Below are 19,347 nucleotides of genomic sequence, written 5' to 3'. Positions count from 1 at the left end.
GGGGGAATGATGTTCCAGAGACAGGGAGCCACCACAGAGAAGTCCCTTCTTCTGGGTCGCACCAGGTCAGGATGAAATGCTCCTGGTTCGGACCGGATCGCCCGATCCGGTAGTGATGGCGGGTGGTGGTTCGGAGAACTGGTAGCAAAAATCCCTGCCCCCCCTTCCCACCATGCCCAGCTGAGCCGCACAATCATCAGAGGCTTATATATATATTTGTTCGTTTTCTCCGTGTAAAATTGAAGTGTCTTGGCGATGACGAAGTCTCATTCGTCATCTTCAGGCTTCAGCTTCGTGCTTCTGGGAGCAATGTGCCTGAAGATGACGAATGAGACTGAAATGTCGCCAAGACACTCTAATTTTACACGGAGAAAACCCTAAACTAAAGACTCTATATATATATATATATATATATATATATATATATATATATATATATATATATATATATATATATATATATATATATATAAAAGCATTTTCCTTTGGCCAAAAAAATGGTAACATCGCCCAAAATTGTGAAGATTATTCTGTAAGCATTAATGGCCATTGGGCTGTCTTGCAGATTGGAGTTTTAATAGATGTTTCTTTCTTTCTTTCTTTCTTTTTTTTAATGCTGTGCGAGATTGGATGGCAGTCCTTTGTGTAAACTGATTTTTTTTAAAAAAATAAATAATTGTAGACTGCCAAGGAGTCTGAAATCATGTGGTATATACATTGATGTATATGAGTCATTATATATGATGTAAATTGCGTGATTGAGATTAGACTGAGAAGCATTTGTAACATGTGGAATGGTTCCAAATAATGCTTATGATAAGGTGAATGAGGAATGAGTAAAGAACCCCAGATTTAATAAGTGTAAACAGGATTTATAAAGACTCAATAAATGTTTATTTCCTTCTTTAAAACGCTAAGAGCAAGAGAAGTGGGAAGTTAAGATCAAAACTGCCAGGTGTCCCTTAAAACGGGGATTTATTTATTTATTTGTTGAATTTATATTGCTGCCTATTCGCCCATGGCGACTCAAGGCGGCTTACAGGATATAAAAACCACATTTAAAAACAGTACAAGCTAATTTTTAAAAAAAATCAAATAAATTAATGTAATAAAATCACCCCCCACCTCCCGCCCCAGTGACAGCCAATCACACGAGCCATTTAATGGGCTCCATCCCACTCTGGGTTCCAAAGGCCCGCTGGCAGAACCAGGTCTTCAGCGTCTTCCAGAAGAGGGTTAGAGTTGGGACCATTCTAATCTCTGGGGGAATGATGTTCCAGAGAGAGGGAGCCACCACAGAGAAGTCCCTTCTTCTGGGTCGCACCAGGTCAGGATGAAATGCTCCCGGTTCGGACCGGATCGCCCGATCCGGTAGTGATGGCGGGTGGTGGTTCGGAGAACTGGTAGCAAAAATCCCTGCCCCCCTTCCCACCATGCCCAGCTGAGCCGCACGATCATCAGAGGTTTATATATATATTTGTTTTCTGAGGTTTTCACGGGTGTTTAGGTCATCTTTGGTTGTCGCTCCGATTAGAGTGTCTATCATTTCGACGAAGTCTCATTCGTCATCTTCAGGCTTCAGCTTCGTGCTTCTGGGAGCAATGTGCCTGAAGATGACGAATGAGACTTCGCCGAAATGTCGCCAAGACACTTCTAATTTTACACGGAGAAAACCCGAACAACCAAAGACCTACATATATATATATATATATATATTTATTTTCTGAGGTTTTCACGGGTGTTTGTATATAGGTCTTTGGTTGTTGCCTGGTTTTCTGTGAAAATTGAAGTGTCTTGGCGACATTGACGAAGTCTCATTCGTCATCTTCAGGCTTCAGCTTCGTGCTTCTGGGAGCAATGTGCCTGAAGATGACGAATGAGACTTCGCCGAAATGTCGCCAAGACACTTCTAATTTTACACGGAGAAAACCCGAACAACCAAAGACCTACATATATATATATATATATATATATATATATATATATATATATATATATATATATATATATATATATATATATATAAAAGCATTTTCCTTCGGCCAAAAAAATGGTAACATCGCCCAAAATTGTGAAGATTATTCTGTAAGCATTAATGGCCATTGGGCTGTCTTGCAGATTGGAGTTTTAATAGATGTTTCTTTCTTTCTTTCTTTCTTTTTTTTAATGCTGTGCGAGATTGGATGGCAGTCCTTTGTGTAAACTGATTTTTTTTAAAAAAATAAATAATTGTAGACTGCCAAGGAGTCTGAAATCATGTGGTATATACATTGATGTATATGAGTCATTGTACATGATGTAAATTGAGTGATTGAGATTAGACTGAGAAGCATTTGTAACATGTGGAATGGTTCCAAATAATGCTTATGATAAGGTGAATGAGGAATGAGTAAAGAACCCCAGATTTAATAAGTGTAAACAGGATTTATAAAGACTCAATAAATGTTTATTTCCTTCTTTAAAAACGCCATATAAATTACATTAAGAAATGTTTGCGGTAGGAAACTTAAATCATTAAAGACCGCTTTATTTTAAATTTAACTGAAAGTAGAATTTCCTGGTGGGTCAGTGGCTAAGACACTGAGCTTTTTGATCAGAAAATACAGGTCTCCTGCGTAAGGAAGGGGTTGGACTAGATGACCTCCAAGGTCCTTTCCAACTCTGTTACTGTTATTGTATGCGTTTTGGTTGGGTTTTTTTTCTTGCTTGCATGAAGAATTAACAACTGGAATAATTCAAGTAAAGAGGCAAAAAGAATATTGACTGTGATCAGTTTCTATTGAGTAACGAAAAAGTTTTTTCCCCTCTTTATGTTTTGAACACTTTGTTCAAATTTCAGAACCGTTGTTTTTCCACACTAGATATTACAGTCTTGTGATTCACTGGTGTGATGAAAGATGAATGACAAAGATTATCCCAATTTTAAAATCTTGATGACCTTCTAACTGTACTTCCACAGCTAAAATATGCCTGGAACCCGCACTGTATATTAGACATTAATACAATTGAGCGAGTCCAGAGATATTTCACGAGAAGAGTCCTCCATTCCTCTAATCACAATAGAATCCCTTACACCACCAGGCTTGAAGTTTTGGGCTTAGACAATTTACAACTACGCCGCCTTCGGTCTGACCTAAGCATAGTACACAAAATTATCTGCTACAATGTCCTGCTTGTCAATGACTACTTCGGCTTCAACTACAACAATACACAAGCACACAATAGATACAAACTCAAGGTAAACCGCTCCAAACTCAATCGCAGAAAATACTTCAGCAACAGAGTGGTCAATGGCTGGAATGCAGTACCTGACTCTGTGGTTTCATCCCCATACCCCATTTAGCCAATTCTATAACACCAAATCTTTCTAATCAACATAACCAAGATCAAAGTTTCATTTTTTTTTTCACAAGCACAAATTCCAGAAGTGATATCCAAATGAGAACATATTTTCCTCTTTAAATAAAGTCATCAATTTAACCGTTCCTGTTTTATCTTCCTTGCTATGGAAATAATGTGTGTTTCTATTTGCACCTAGACATCTCTGTGAACTGTTTTTTTTTTTTTAATTTGCATTTATATCCCGCCCTTCTCCGAAGACTCAGGGTGGCTTACACTATGTTAAGCAATAGTCTTCATCCATTTGTATATTATATACAAAGTCAATTTTTATTGCCCCCAACAATCTGGGTCCTCATTTTACCTACCTTATAAAGGATGGAAGGCTGAGTCAACCTTGGGCCTGGTGGGACTTGAACCTGCAGTAATTGCAAGCAGCTGTGTTGATAACAGACTGTCTTAGCAGTCTGAGCCACCAGAGGCCCTGTTTTTATTCCCTATTTTTATTTACAAAATGTATTGTATTCTTTCAAATTCTTTGGGCAACCTCTTTATTTGTGATCAGTATGTAGCAATGTTTCTTACAGTTGGGATATTGACGAGGTCTCAAATATTAGGAAAATAAATATCTAATAATTACATGGTTTTCTTAATATTTTTCCACAAGTACAGACTACCATTTTTTCCCCCCCAATCAGTCAAGGGTTGATCCACTGGCTTGTCACCTGAATCTGACACGGTGGGCTGAGAGAGTGACTAGTCCAGGCTCACCCAGTCAGTTTTCATGCCTAATATAGAACTAGAACTCACAGTCTCCCAATGATTGGCTCAAAGTCACCCAGCTCCCTAAGGCGGAATTGGAACTCAGAGTCTCCTGGATTCTAGCCATGTTCCTTAATGACACTAAACCAAACTGCTTCTCATCCAGAAATTTCCTGACAGTTAGAACAATTAATCAGTGGAACAACTTGCTTCCTTTAGCTGTGGCTGCTCCAACACTAGATGCTTTTAAGAAGAGATTGGAGAACCATTTGTTTGAAATGGTGTAGGGCAGGCACCTCCAACCTGGCCCCACTTTCACATAACTTTCACCTCCTCTGGGCTGTTCGCTCTTGCATCTTGTTCTTTACCGACCTTTGGGAGAATAGGCTTTGATCTAAAAAGAATACAAATTCAGACGGATGGGCAAAGATTGCCCACCCTAGATTAGATAATACTTTGCTGCATTGGCCAATTGTCTAGTTGGGTGTAAATCAATCTCTAAGTGCCTAAGTTATCAGTGGCTTTTCCCCACCTCTTCATTGCATCTTTAAGTGGAAAGCGCTCTCTTTGTTGTTGTTAGTTGGGAAGTCGTGTCCGACCCATCGCGACCCCATGGACAACATTCCTCCAGGCCTTCCTGTCCTCTACCATCCTCTGAAGTCCATTTAAATTCATGCCTACTGCTTCAGTGACTCCATCCAGCCACCTCGTTCTCTGTCATCCCCTTCTTCTTTTGCCCTCAATCTTTCCCAGCATTCGGCTCTTCTCCAGTGAGTCCTTCTTTCTCATTAGGTGGCCAAAGTATTTCAGTTTCCTCTTCAGGATCTGGCCTTCTAAAGAGCAGTCAGGGTTGATCTCCTCCTTGTTTGTTCGCCTTGCAGTCCAAGGGACTCGCAGGAGTCTTCTCCAGCACCATAGTTCAAAAGCCTCAATTCTTTGGCACTCAGCCTTTCTTATGGTCCAACCTTCACAGCCATACATTGCAACTGGGAAAACCATAGCTTTGACTATACGCACTTTTGTTGGCAGGGTGATGTCTCTGCTTTTTAGTACGCTGTCTAGATTTGCCATAGCTTTCCTCCCCAGGAGCAATTTCTTGGCTGTAGTCCCCATCTGCGGTGATCTTGGAGCCCAGGAAAATAAAATCTGTCACTACCTCCATTTCTTCACCATCTATCTGCCAGGAATTGAAAGGGACGGATGCCATGATTTTTGTTTTCTTAATGTTGAGTTTCAAGCCAACATTTGCACTCTCCTCCTTCACCTGCATCAAGAGACTCTTTAGTTCCTCTTCGCTTTCTGCCATTAGAGTGGTATTATCTACATATCTGAGGTTGTTGATATTTCTTCTGGCAATCTTAATTCCAATTTTTGATTCATCTAGCCCCGCCTTTCTCATGATGTGTTCTGCATATAAATTAAATAAGCAGGGTGATAGTATACAGCCTACAAAGTGCTCTCTAACCCTAAGCAAACCTGAGAAGATCAGGATCATTGGACAGGAATCAGGGGTGAAATCCAGCAGGTTCTGACAGGTTCTGGAGAACCGGTAGCAGAAATTTTGAGCAGTTTGGAGAACCGGTAGCGGAAATTTTGAGTAGTTTGGAGAACCATGAAATACCACCTCTGGCTGGTCCCAGAGTGGGATGGGAATGAGGATTTTGCAATATCCTTCTCCCAGGAGTGGGGAGGGAATGGGGATTTTGCAGTATCCTTTCCCTGCCATGCCCACCAAGCCATGCCCACAGAACCGGTAGCAAAAAAAATTTGGATTTCCCCACTGACAGGAATGCATTGTTTTGAAATGAATTGCTGCAGATGCTTGTTAAGTATACTGTGTGTTATTGTCATGGGGTTCCTGAAGATGGAAATAATTGAAATTAGGAACATGGAATAACCATGTTATTGTAACTCCTAACTTCTTCAAACCACGTACCTTGGTTTTCGTTTACATGAAAGCTGGGACATGATCAGTGAAGTAAAGACAAGGCTAGAAAAAGCTCGAACCGCATTCTTCAAAATGGAAAAGGTCTTCTGCAGTCACGACATAAGCCTAAGACTGAAATCTGACCAGGAGGCTGGTCAGATGTTATGTCTTTTCTATTACCGCATCTAAAGGAACGCGGTGGCTTAGTGGGTAAGAGACGCTGAGCTTGTCAATCGAAAGGTCGGCAGTTCGGCGGTTCAAATCCCTAGTGCTGCCGCGTAACGGGGTGAGCTCCCATGACTTGTCCCAGCTTCTGCCAACCCAGCAGTTTGAAAACACGTAAAAAATGCAAGTAGAAAAATCGGGACCACCTTTGGTGGGAAGGGAACAGCATTCTGTGTGCCTTTGGCGTTGAGTCATGCCGGCCACATGACCACGGAGACGTGTTTGGACAGCGCTGGCCCTTCGGCTTTGAAATGGAGATGAGCACCGCCCCCTAGAGTCAGGAACGACTAGCACATATGTGTGATGGGAACCTTTACCTTCACCTTATCCTGCTCTACCGCGTGGAGAGTTGGTCTCTTGACAGAAAGCCACTTGAAGAAACTAGAAGCATTTGAAATGTGGATTTACAGATGGCTGTTACGTGTGAGCTGGGTTGACAAAATCACAAATGAGGAGATGATAAGCTACCTGGGAAAGCCAAGGGAGATCATCAAAACCATTAAAAAGCGGAAGTTAGACTATTTTGGACATGTGATGCGACACCCAGAAAAATACGGCATCCTTCACTTAATCCTCCAGAGAAAGATTGAAGGCAAAAGAGGTCCAGGCAGAAGAAGAAGAACATCATCATGGCTTCAAAACCTAAGGGACTGGTTTGGACACAACTCAGCAGCACTTTTTCATGTGGCTGTTGACAAAAATAGGATTGCCAATTGATCACCAACGTCTGATGACGGGTATGGCACAACAACAAGAAGAAGAATTTCAAATATTCCTCATTCTCCACCTCCTTTTAAAAATATTTAAAACTGGTAATGCTGAACACTCTGTTCTTTTTCTTTTGCAGAGCAAAGTTGTGGGAGTAATAGCAAGAGCACTTAGACCAATGGTGGGATTCAAGTAATTTAACAACCAGTTCTTTGCCATAGTGATTCCTTCCAACAACCAGTTTGCCAAACTGCTCAGAAAGTTAACAACTGGTTCTCCAGAAGTGGTGCGAACTGGCTGAATCCCACCACTGACTTAGACTTATATACCACTTCATAGTGCTTTTACAGCCCTCTCTAAGCGGTTTACAGAGTCAGCCTATTGCCCCCAACAATCTGGGTCCTCATTTTACCCACCTCAGAAGGATGGAAGGCTGAGTCAACCTTGAGCTGGTCAGGATTGAACTGCTGGCTGTGGCCAGAGGAAGGAAAGAAAAAAGGAAGAGAGGGAGGGAGGGAGGGAGGAAGGAAGGACAAAAGCACTTATATACCACTTCACAGTGCTTTGACAGCCCTCTCTAAGCGGTTTTACAGAGTCAGCCTATTGCCTCCAACAATCTGGGTCCTCATTTTACCCACCTCAGAAGGATGGAAGGCTGAGTCAACCTTGAGCTGGTCAGGACTGAACTGCTGGCTGTGGGCAGAGGAAGGAAAGAAAAAAGGAAGGGAGGGAGGGAGGACAACAGCACTTATATACCACTTCACAGTGCTTTGACAGCCCTCTCTAAGCGGTTTTACAGAGTCAGCCTATTGCCTCCAACAATCTGGGTCCTCATTTTACCCACCTCGGAAGGATGGAAAGCTGAGTCAACCTTGAGCCTGGTGGGATTTGAACTGCCAAAATTGCAGGCAGCTGACAATCAGCAGAAGTAGCCTGCAGTACCGCACTCTAACCACTGCACCACCGAGGCTCATCATGACCAAAGTCAGTAGGAGAACAGTGTTACAGCTGGGAGGCTAATTCCAGGCAAAAGGTGAGAGGGATGTCAGTATCTCTCTGTCAATATATAAGGGTTCATGAATTGGAATAAAGGTAAAGGTAAAGGTTTCCCTCGCACATACGTGCTAGTCGTTGCCGACTCTAGGAGGCAGTGCTCATCTCCATTTCAAAGCCGAAGAGCCAGTGCTGTCCAAAGACGTCTCCGTGGTCATGTGGCTGGCATGACTCAATGCCAAAGGCGCACGGAACGCTGTTACCTTCCCACCAAAGGTGGTCCCTATTTTTTCTACTTGCATTTTTACGTGCTTTCGAAACTGCTAAGTTGGCAGAAGCTGGGACAAGTAACAGGAGCTCACCCTGTTACATGGCAGCACTAAGGATTCGAACCGCTGAGCTGCCGACCTTTCAATAGACAAGCTCAACGTCCTAGCCCCTGAGCCACCGCGTCCCAGGGGAAGGATACTGTAAAATCTCCATTCCCTCCCCACTCCAGGGGAAGGTTACTGTAAAATCTCCATTCCCACCCCACTCCAGGGGAAGGTTACTGCAAAATCCCCATTTCCTATCGATCAGCTGGGACTCAGGAGGCTGAGATATAGATGGGGGCGGGACCAATGAGAAGAGATATTTATCTGTTCTCCGAACTACTCAAAATTTCCACTCCTGGTTCTCCAGAACTGGTCAGAACCTGCTGAAACCCACCTCTGATTTGAATCCTATATATCCTCCACAAGGGCATTTCCAGATTGAACTAAATCGGGTCTTCTCTAAAGTCCAACTGCTATAGGACATATATCTTCACAGACACCAAGTTAGAGAAGATTGCTCTTAGTACACCACTTGTTGGAGTTCTTGCCAAGTTAACTTCTGATTACGTTCAAAGGAGATGATTGTGTAAAAAAATAAATAAATCCCAAACAGAAATATCTGGGAAGGAGGAGTACGTAAAACAATTATGTTTCCCAGATATTTGGGCCCCGAGGCCTCCCATTTAGTCACATTTCACTGCCTATATGACATCTGATCATAACTTCTGGTTCTTGAGCTACAGAACAATAGCTCTACTGTTCCTTCTGCTGCAATGCTCAACAACTTGGCGGAAAAAAATAATACTGTAGTAGGAGGTATGCTCCACGTTTCCATTCTGATGTTAGCAATGACTTTCAGTTCGCCTTATCCTTCTACATGCAAGTTTTCTGATCTGTGAAGTAGGTAGTTTAGTTTATTTATTTATTTATTTTATTTTATTCGATTTTTATACTGCCCTTCTCCCGAAGGACTCAGGGCGGTGTACAGCCAGATAATAAAAAAACCCACAATATAAACATTAAAACAGAATGTTTTAGTTGTTTACTTTACTTTATTTTACTTTACTTTACTTTACTTTACTTTACTTTACTTTACTTTATTGTCATTGCACATGGTACAACGAAATTAAAGTCCCTCTTCAGTGTACATTATAACTATAAAAATAAAAACACAGATATACATCCTTTACATTCTATATAATTGAAATTGAAAACCTGATATTGCACTATACCGTAGAATTCAATATGGTTATTGCCCTGGGATAGAAGCTGTTTTTCAGCCTATTTGTCCTTGTTTTCATTATCCGGTACCGTCTGCCAGATAGTAGTAGTTCAAAAGAAAAAAAAAAAGGAGTGCCCAGGATGAGATGGGTCTTTAAGAATGTGTTTTGAACTTTCTTAAGGCAGCGGGAGTTTATAAAGCTCTTCCAAAGAGGGAAGAGGGCGACCAATGATCCTCTGGGCAATGACATTGACCCTCTGGAGTGCTGTCCTATCTGCCCCGGTGCAATTGGCAAACCATACACAGGTGCAATAAGTTAAAATACAGTGCAGCGGTAGAAGGCCACCAGCAGTTTTTCATTCACTTGTTGTTTCCTGAGAAGTCTCAGGTAGTATAATCTCTCCTGGGCCCTTTTGACCAGTGCTGCAATGTGAGCGCCCCAGGTCAGCTTCTCTTCTATGATAACACCCAGAAACGTAAAACTGGCCACTTGCTCCACTCGGTCTCCAAGGGCTGGATGCAGTGGTGAAAGTCAATTTTTTTTACTACTGGTTTTGTGGGCATGGTTTGGTGGACGTGGTGTGGCTTGGTGGGCGTGGCAGGGGAAGGATACTGTAAAATCTCCATTCCTTCCCCACTCCAGGGGAAGGTTACTGTAAAATCTCCATTCCCACCCCACTCCAGGGGAAGGTTACTGCAAAATCCCCATTTCCTATCGATCATCTGGGACTCAGGAGGCTGAGATATAGATGGGGGCGGGACCAATGAGAAGAAATATTTATCTGTTCTCCGAACTACTCAAAATTTCCACTCCTGGTTCTCCAGAACTGGTCAGAACCTGCTGAAACCCACCTCTGATTTGAATCCTATATATCCTCCACAAGGGCATTTCCAGATTGAACTAAATCGGGTCTTCTCTAAAGTCCAACTGCTATAGGACATATATCTTCACAGACACCAAGTTAGAGAAGATTGCTCTTAGTACACCACTTGTTGGAGTCCTTGCCAAGTTAACTTCTGATTATGTTCAAAGGAGATGATTGTGTAAAAAAAAAAAAAATCCCAAACAGAAATATCTGGGAAGGAGGAGTACGTAAAACAATTATGTTTCCCAGATATTTGGGCCCCGAGGCCTCCCATTTAGTCACATTTCACTGCCTATATGACATCTGATCATAACTTCTGGTTCTTGAGCTACAGAACAATAACTCTACTGTTCCTTCTGCTGCAATGCTCTACAGCTTGGCGGAAAAAAATAATACTGTAGTAGGAGGTATGCTCCACGTTTCCATTCTGATGTTAGCAATGACTTTCAGTTCGCCTTATCCTTCTACATGCAAGTTTTCTGATCTGTGAAGTAGGTAGTTTAGTTTATTTATTTTTTTATTTTATTTTATTCGATTTTTATACCGCCCTTCTCCCGAAGGACTCAGGGCGGTGTACAGCCAGATAATAAAAAACCCCACAATATAAACATTAAAACAGAATGTTTTAGTTGTTTACTTTACTTTATTTTACTTTACTTTACTTTACTTTACTTTATTGTCATTGCACATGGTACAACGAAATGAAAGTCCCTCTTCAGTATACATTATAACTATAAAAATAAAAACACAGATATACATCCTTTACATTCTATATAATTGAAATTGAAAACCTGATATTGCACTATACCGTAGAATTCAATATGGTTATTGCCCTGGGATAGAAGCTGTTTTTCAGCCTATTTGTCCTTGTTTTCATTATCCGGTACCGTCTGCCAGATGGTAGTAGTTCAAAAAAAAAAAAAAAAAAAGGAGTGCCCAGGATGAGATGGGTCTTTAAGAATGTGTTTTGAACTTTCTTAAGGCAGCGGGAGTTTATAAAGCTCTTCCAAAGAGGGAAGAGGGCGACCAATGATCCTCTGGGCAATGACATTGACCCTCTGGAGCACTGTCCTATCTGTCCCGGTGCAATTGGCAAACCATACACAGGTGCAATAAGTTAAAATACAGTGCAGCGGTAGAAGGCCACCAGCAGTTTTTCATTCAGTTGTTGTTTCCTGAGAAGTCTCAGGTAGTATAATCTCTCCTGGGCCCTTTTGACCAGTGCTGCAATGTGAGCGCCCCAGGTCAGCTTCTCTTCTATGATAACACCCAGAAACGTAAAACTGGCCACTTGCTCCACTCGGTCTCCAAGGGCTGGATGCAGTGGTGAAAGTCAATTTTTTTTACTACTGGTTTTGTGGGCATGGTTTGGTGGACGTGGTGTGGCTTGGTGGGCATGGCAGGGAAAGGATACTGCAAAATCTCCATTCCCTCCCCACTCCTGGGGTAAGGATATTGGAAAATCTCTATTCTCTCCCCACTCCTGGAGGAAGGATATTGCAAAATCCTCATTCCCTCCCCACTCTGGGGCCAGCCAGAGGTAGTTCTCCGAACTACTCAAAATTTCCGCTACCGGTTCTCCAGAACCTGTCAGAACCTGCTGGATTTACCCCTGCTGGATGTCTGATCTATTCCTTCTATAGGAATTATATTTCTCAGGTGACAGGAGCAGAATGTTTTCAGTACCCCACCAGAAAGATAGTTTCAGCCCATAGAAATCCTACCCTATCTTTCATAGCCATATTTGTCACTTTCATAGAATCGTAGGGTTGGAAGGGACCCTGATGGTCTTCTACTTCAACCCTCTGCTCAAGGCAGGAGTCCTTATACCATCCTGGACAACCTTTTCTTGAAAACCTCCTGGAATGGATCACCCACAACTCCAGGATGTCCCATTGATTAATCATTCATACTGCCAGCAAATTCCTCCTTAGTTCCATGTTAGAACTAAGTTCAACTCTGATGAGTTTCCATTCATTGCTTCTTATCCTGCACTCAGATACAATGGAGAATAAATCAGAAGAACAGAATAACAAAGTTGGAAGGGACCTTGGAGATCTTCTAGTCCAACCCACTGCTTAGTCAGGAAGCCCTATATCATTGCGGACAAATGGTTCTTAAAAACCTCCAGTGTTGGAGCGCCCACAATCTCTGGAAGCAAGTTGTTTCATTGATTATTATTATTATTATTATTTATTGAATTTCTAGACCGCCCTTCTCCCGAAGGACTCAGGGCGGTGTACAGCCAGGCTAAAAAACATACACAATATACAATTTAAAAACTAAATTAAGAAACTTATTACACAATTGGCTGAGAAATTAAAATATTTAAAATCTAAAAACCCCAATTTAAAACATAAATAGAATTTAAAATTTAAAAACTAAACAGTTTAAAAAAGTTAAGCTAGCCCCGCGCGAATAAACAAATATGTTTTCAATTCGCGGCGAAAGGTCCGAAGGTCAGGTATTTGGCGTAAACCAGGGGGAAGTTCATTCCAAAGAGTAGGAGCCCCCACAGAGAAGGATCTTCCCCTGGGGGCCGCCAGCCGACATTGTTTGGCATTGTTTGGATTGATTGTTCTATCAGGAAATTTCTCCTTAATCCTAGGTTGGTTCTCTCCTTAGTTAATTTCCTTCCATTGGTTCTTGTCCAGCCTTCAGGTGCTTTGGAAAATAGGTTGACCCCCCCTCTTCTTTGTAGCAGCCCCTCAAATATTGGAACAATTGCTCTCATGTCACCCCTAATCAATGTTCTCTTCCCTGTGACAACCCTTTAAGTGGTGGAAAATGACTATTAGATCTCCCCTAAGCCTTTTCTTCATCAGGCTAGACATATACACCCCCCTTTCTTTCAGTTGGACTGTACCATTTCAAACTATAGGTCCCAGAAGTAGCAGAACTTGCCAGGTTAGATGGCTAGTTCTCTGAAAAGGACCATTGGCATCTCTGCTATTCAGACAAATTTTCAACTGCCTTTAATAACATCTGATCAACTTCTGACTGTTGAGCTACAGAACCATAACTAACGATCACTTGACATCATGGATCAGATTGGGAATTTTTTGCAGCTACTACATGGATGGTGCCAATTACTATGGACTCTTCCTGGCTGCATCCCAAGCAGATGCATCTTTTTACATCACACATGTGCTACCACTACCAACCTTATATTTGAGCATCTGTTGACTTCATCTCGTTGATCAGTCAAGTGGAGCTGGCTTTGAAAGGAAGGGTGCCATAGCAACGTGATAAACCCAGTTGAATAGCAATGGTAAGTTATAAGTAGATGAATAAAATAAATAAATACCTTATAGACATTTACGGGCAAAGCAATGAGGATGTAGAAGAGGTCTCCAAGAGCAAGGCTGGCAATGAGGACATTGGGCCCATTTCTCATGCACTTATTCTTATAGATGATCCTTAGCAGGGTGGAATTTCCAATGATACCCACTATGAAGATAGTACAAGAGACAAATGTGTTGATGTACTTGAAGGCTTCCCGGATTTCTGTTCGCTTCGAACACATGACTGGTAGAGGAGCTTGTGGGATGGCACGTCCAGAAAAAGCCTTTGATTTGTTGGAAGGGACTTTATGATCTGGGAAGACACCTGCTTGGATAATTTTGAAAGTTGGATCTTCTCCCAGAATCTCCAAAGATATGGTGCTGTCTTTGAAGCTGTTGGCCGTCTGGCTGGAGACACCCAAGATCAGGCAGGAGGCCAACACTAGAGCAATGAGATGTCTACCCATGGGGAAGCCAAGGTCAAAAACCCACACAGTTTTGTGTGTGTTGAGCATTGCAGTGTTAACGATGTCTCCTAAGATGTCCTATTCTCATCTGCAGGTGGAAGACACCTACAAGAATCTGGATAACACGAGAGAAAATTTAAAAAGTGATATTAGTATAAGCATGATTTTCTTTTCATTTGATTATTGTTTGTAGAGAATAAGGATAAGCAACCCACACAGCCCATGGTTCTTATATACTCCCTGTTTGAGTCTCTTCTACAATTGCCATACAAATTTGCCATTAAAAATGATGAATTAAACCCTAGGGTTGCAGATAAATAGGTATCTGCTTCTGTAGCTTCTAGAGGACAAGAAGTAAACTTAAAAAAAAAATAGAACATGTGGCATTCCAAGTTAAAAGGAAAATGTTAGAATTGACAGATGGCAAGGTGATGTTTAAGGTTCCTGGAGCAAATAGCAAGCTGGGCATGCACCATCTTACAAGTGTCATTTCCTCCTTTTGATAGAATAGACCCTTATGGATCTACCAATGGAAACTACATAAGATATGGGGAAGAACTAAAGCCCTTCCCTCCAATGTCACTAGGAGCATCTGTTGTACCAATGAAGGTGGAAGCAAGACCATAGAATAGAATAGAATAGAATAGAATAGAATAGAATAGAATAGAATAGAATAGAATAGAATAGAATTAGAGTAGAGTAGAGTAGAGTAGAGTAGAGTAGAGTAGAAGAGAAGAGAATTAGAGTAGAGTAGATTAGAGTAGAATAGAATAGAATTAGAGTAGAGTAGAGTAGAATAGAATAGAATAGAATTAGAGTAGAGTAGAATAGAGTAGAGTAGAATAGAATAGAATAGAATAGAATAGAATTGAATTGAATTCTTTATTGACCAAGTGTGATTGGACACACAAGGAATTTGTCTTGGGTGCACATGCTCTCTGTGTACATAAAAAGACAAGGTACATTTGTCAAGAGTCATAAGGTACAACACTTAATGATAGTCATAGGGTACAAAAACACTCAAATCATATTAGGAAACAATCAATATCAATATATATTGTGAGGATACAAGCAACAAAGTTACAGTCATGGAGTCGTAAGTGGGAGGAGATGGGTGATAGGAACGATGAGAAGACTAATAGTAATAGTAATGCAGACTTAGTGAATAGTTTGACAGTGTTGAGGGAATTATTTGTTTAGCAGAGTGATGGCGTTCGGGGGAAAAAAAACCATCTGTTGAACTAGCAGCTCTGTTTTTCCTTTTCTTGCTTCTGTTCCAACTAATGAAATGGTACTTAAGAAGGTTGTCACAGAGAGCTACGTTTAGCACTTGCATGTCAGTAATGTTCCTCAAGAACTCAACATCGTGAGCTTCCATTACATTTTTACTTTGTAATGGGAAAGAAAAGGCCATTCTTTAATAACAACAGGTAGCCCAAAGGCAAGCAACCTATTTCCCCTTTAATAATTATTTGGTTGCAGTACTGCATTCTAACCACTGCGCCACCAGAGCCGTGGTTAGAATGCAGTATTGCAGGCTAACGCAGTGCTCACTCTAGGAGTTTGCTTCTGAATGGCTCAAGGTTGACTCAAACTTCCATCCTTCCGAGGTTGGTAAAATAAGGACCCAGATTTTTGGGGGCAATATGCTGACTCTGTAAACTGCGTAGAGAGTGCTGTAGAGCACTGTGAAGATAATAATAATAATAATAATAATAATAATAATAATAATAATAATAATAATAACAACAACAACAACAACAACAACAACAACAACAACAGAGTTGGAAGGGACCTTGGAGGCCTTCTAGTCCAACCCCCTGCCCAGGCAGGAAACCCTACACCATCTCAGACAGATGGTTATCCAACATCATCTTAAAAATTTCCAGTGTTGGGGCATTTACAACTTCTGCAGGCAAGTTGTTCCACTTATTAATTGTTCTAAGTAATAAGACTTAGTAATAGACTTAATAATAGATTTAGTAATGTCTAAGTGCTATTGCTATAGAAGAGCCATAGTGGCGCCGTAGTTAGAATGCAGTATTGCAGGCTCTGCCCACAGCCAGTAGTTCACTTCTGACCGGCTCAAGGTTGACTCAGCCTTCTATCCTTCCGAGGTGGATAAAATGAGGACCCAGATTGTTGGGGGCAAGATGCTGGCTCTGTAAACCACAGAGAGTGAAGTGATATAGAAGTCTAAATGCTGTTGCTATTTCAAATCCCATCAGCCACAGTCAGCATGTCTGATGGCAAGGGCTTATAAAAATTATACTATGTATGGGATATTAAGTTCCCGATTCCTAATATCTAGTTGGGTTTGATTAAGGCATGATATCATGAAAATATGTTGAAGTTAGTTCAGAATGTGGGAGGTCAAAACGAGGGAGGTTGTCTCAGTAATTAGAAGGAAGAAACATCTTTTAGCTAAACATGAAGTCATTGGGACTTTAAATTTTATCCGAACAGTAAATTAAGTTAAATTACATTTCAGTTCTATCTATCCACATACTTTCTGATTTACACTAACAGCTTGGTGGATTGCAAGTGGCTGAATCTGATACGTAATGTTATTTCTTGTTTTGTGCAAATGCAGAGTAAATTTTTAAACATGTTTTAAAGATATACACATATATACACATCAGAGGTGGGTTTCAGCAGGTTCTGACCAGTTCTGGAGAACCGGTAACGGAAATTTTGAGTAGTTCGGAGAACCGGTAGTAAAAATTCTGACTGGCCCTGCCCCAATTTATTCTCTGCCTCCCAAGTCCCAGTTGATGGGACAGAAATGTGGATTTTGCAGTATCCTTCCCCCAGATTGGGGACGGAATGGAGATTTTACAGTATCCTTCCCCTGCCACGCCCACCAAGCCACACCCACAGAACCAATAGTAAAAAAAATTGAAACCCACCACTGATACATATATACAAATATACACATAGACACACAACTCCAGGTGGCAGACATATCCAACACACTTTCCTTCTCCTATTTTCCCCACAACAACAACCCTCTGGGGGCGTGTTGGGCGGAGAGAAATTGACTGGCCTAAAGTCACCCAGCTGGCTTTCATGCCTAAGGCAGGACTAGAATTCCCAGTCACCTGGTTTTAGGCCAGCACTTCAATCACTGCACCAAACTGGCTCTCCATTGCGAAATAAAAGACAAAGTAGTTCTTTTGAAAGCAGTAAGTTGCTTGGAAACGGAAATTCATTATTAATGCTTAGTAATGTAGCATTTCCTTACATACGATAATTCCTTCCGCAAAATGATTGCTGTACAATTGCTTTCTTGTTCTATTTACAAAACTTTTTAAAAAACAGATCCTGGATCCCAACTCATAATTTAATTGCAAGATTAGTGAATAATGAAAAGGAATGAACTTCAAGATTAAAGGAATAATGGGGGGAAAAATGCGACGAGTGTATTAAAATAGGATCCCCTGCCTTGAAACACCAGTCCATGAAAATGTCAGATGCAAGAACCGCTGTTGGGCTGTGAGCCATCAAAACTTCAGTCTGAAGAGTTACAAACATTTCATCACTTGACCAAATGAAACTGGAAACCATTAAAATACACATAAACCATCATAGCTTAAATTCATGACACCGAAACGTTAACATGCTAAAATGAAGCTTTTATTGAAATATTTCTGAATCAATAAATAGAGCTGTCTGGCTTCTATAGCTTAATAATTCTCAGATGCATTCAGCGTCTCTGATGGTGATTCTGTATTTTCCATAACTTCCCCATCCTGGACAGCTCAAGTGATTTGGCAGTTGGCTTCCAGGTTCCACAACCGGGAAGATTTGTACCTACAAGAGTGGCCAGAATTGTAGAAACCTTTTGGGAAAAGTGTATTTTTGAGGTTTGATGGCTAATAACACCACTTTTTTTGGAGTTTCAAGATAATCCTATTCCACTGCTGGAATGGCCTGGGAATAGCCCAGACCTTCACCCAATTATAAATCGATGGAGCCGACTAAAGAAACTTGTTAGTCAGAAGCGACCCAGCAATAAAACACAGTTAATAGAAGCCATCATTCAATCTTGGTTGAACTCAAAGACTTGGTTCACTCCATGGGAAGACGTTGTAAGGCATTGTAATTCATGCTAAAGGTTACCCAACTAAGTATTAACTGACATGGTAATAATTTCCAATTAATATCCAATTAATATAGTTTCCAATTACTATCCAATTAATATAATTTCCAATTAATATCCAATTAATATAGTTATTACATAATTATGCTTCCATATCGTATAGTTATTTTCATGCTTATGCTTATATATACTGTTGTGACAAATAAATAAAATAAATAAATAAAAATTAATTTTTGTATATCTCATTTTTTCTACGTTTTTCACTTTTCTTCTTTATAATGTAACTGCTCTTCTAATAGCAAATCCTTCATAAAAGTTATTGCATTACGTTCTTGATTAAATTCTCTTTCCATTGATATATAATTTTATGGTACTACTCCCCAAAAAAGTGGAGTTATTAGCTAGTTTTAGAAAATATACTTTTCCCAACAGGTTTCCACAATTTTGGCTACTACTGTACCTGTTTATAGCTTGTAAATATAGGATCCAGTTCTCACCCATTTGTGTTCCCCAATTGTTTAAACCTAGCTTTCATTGAGTATACCTCAAAAATGTAAGATGAAGAAAGAACTTGAGATCAATGCAATTTACAAAGAAGCATCCCACTTGAATACAGCTCATCTGTATGGAATCCACACTGCATATCGGACATAAATACAATTGAGAGAGTCCAGTGATATTTTATGAGCAGAGTCCTCTACCCTCAATAAAATACCATATGCCACCAGACTTCAAATTTTGAGCTTAGACAACTTAGAACTATGCTGCCTTTGGTCTGACCTAAGCGTAGTACACAAATTTATCTGCCACAATGTCCTATTTGTCAATGACTACTTCAGCTTCAACTACAACAATACACAAGCAAATAATAGATACAAACTCAAGGTTAACCACTCCAGACTTGATTGCAGAAAATACGACTTCAGCAACAGAGTGGTCAATGCCTGGAATGCACTACCTGACTCTGTAGTCTCTTCTCCAACCCCCCAAAACTTTAAGCTTAAACTGTCTACTGTTGACCTCACCCCATTCCTAAGAGGTCTGCATAAGTGCACCAGTGTGCCTACTGTCCCTGTCCTAATGTCCCTTTTTACTCCTTTTCATGTATTGAAATTATGTTTATCTTATATATGCTTGA

General features: G+C 40.7%; 1 protein-coding gene across 1 annotated transcript in view; it reads right to left on the bottom strand.

Annotated features, from left to right (window-relative positions):
• The window catches only part of LOC131205054 (endothelin receptor type B-like), a 37,839-nt gene that overhangs the window by 17,862 nt on the left and 630 nt on the right, over window positions 1–19,347 (bottom strand). The window contains exon 2 of the mRNA XM_058196899.1: window positions 13,664–14,222. Within this exon, the coding sequence (XP_058052882.1) occupies window positions 13,664–14,155 (492 nt within the window). The 5' untranslated portion in view covers window positions 14,156–14,222. The remainder of the gene's footprint in view (window positions 1–13,663; window positions 14,223–19,347) is intronic.

The sequence above is a fragment of the Ahaetulla prasina genome, chromosome 11 (genome assembly GCF_028640845.1).
Source record: "Ahaetulla prasina isolate Xishuangbanna chromosome 11, ASM2864084v1, whole genome shotgun sequence".
Taxonomy (NCBI): Eukaryota; Metazoa; Chordata; class Lepidosauria; order Squamata; family Colubridae; genus Ahaetulla; species Ahaetulla prasina.
This window is presented reverse-complemented; position numbering and strand designations above follow the sequence as displayed.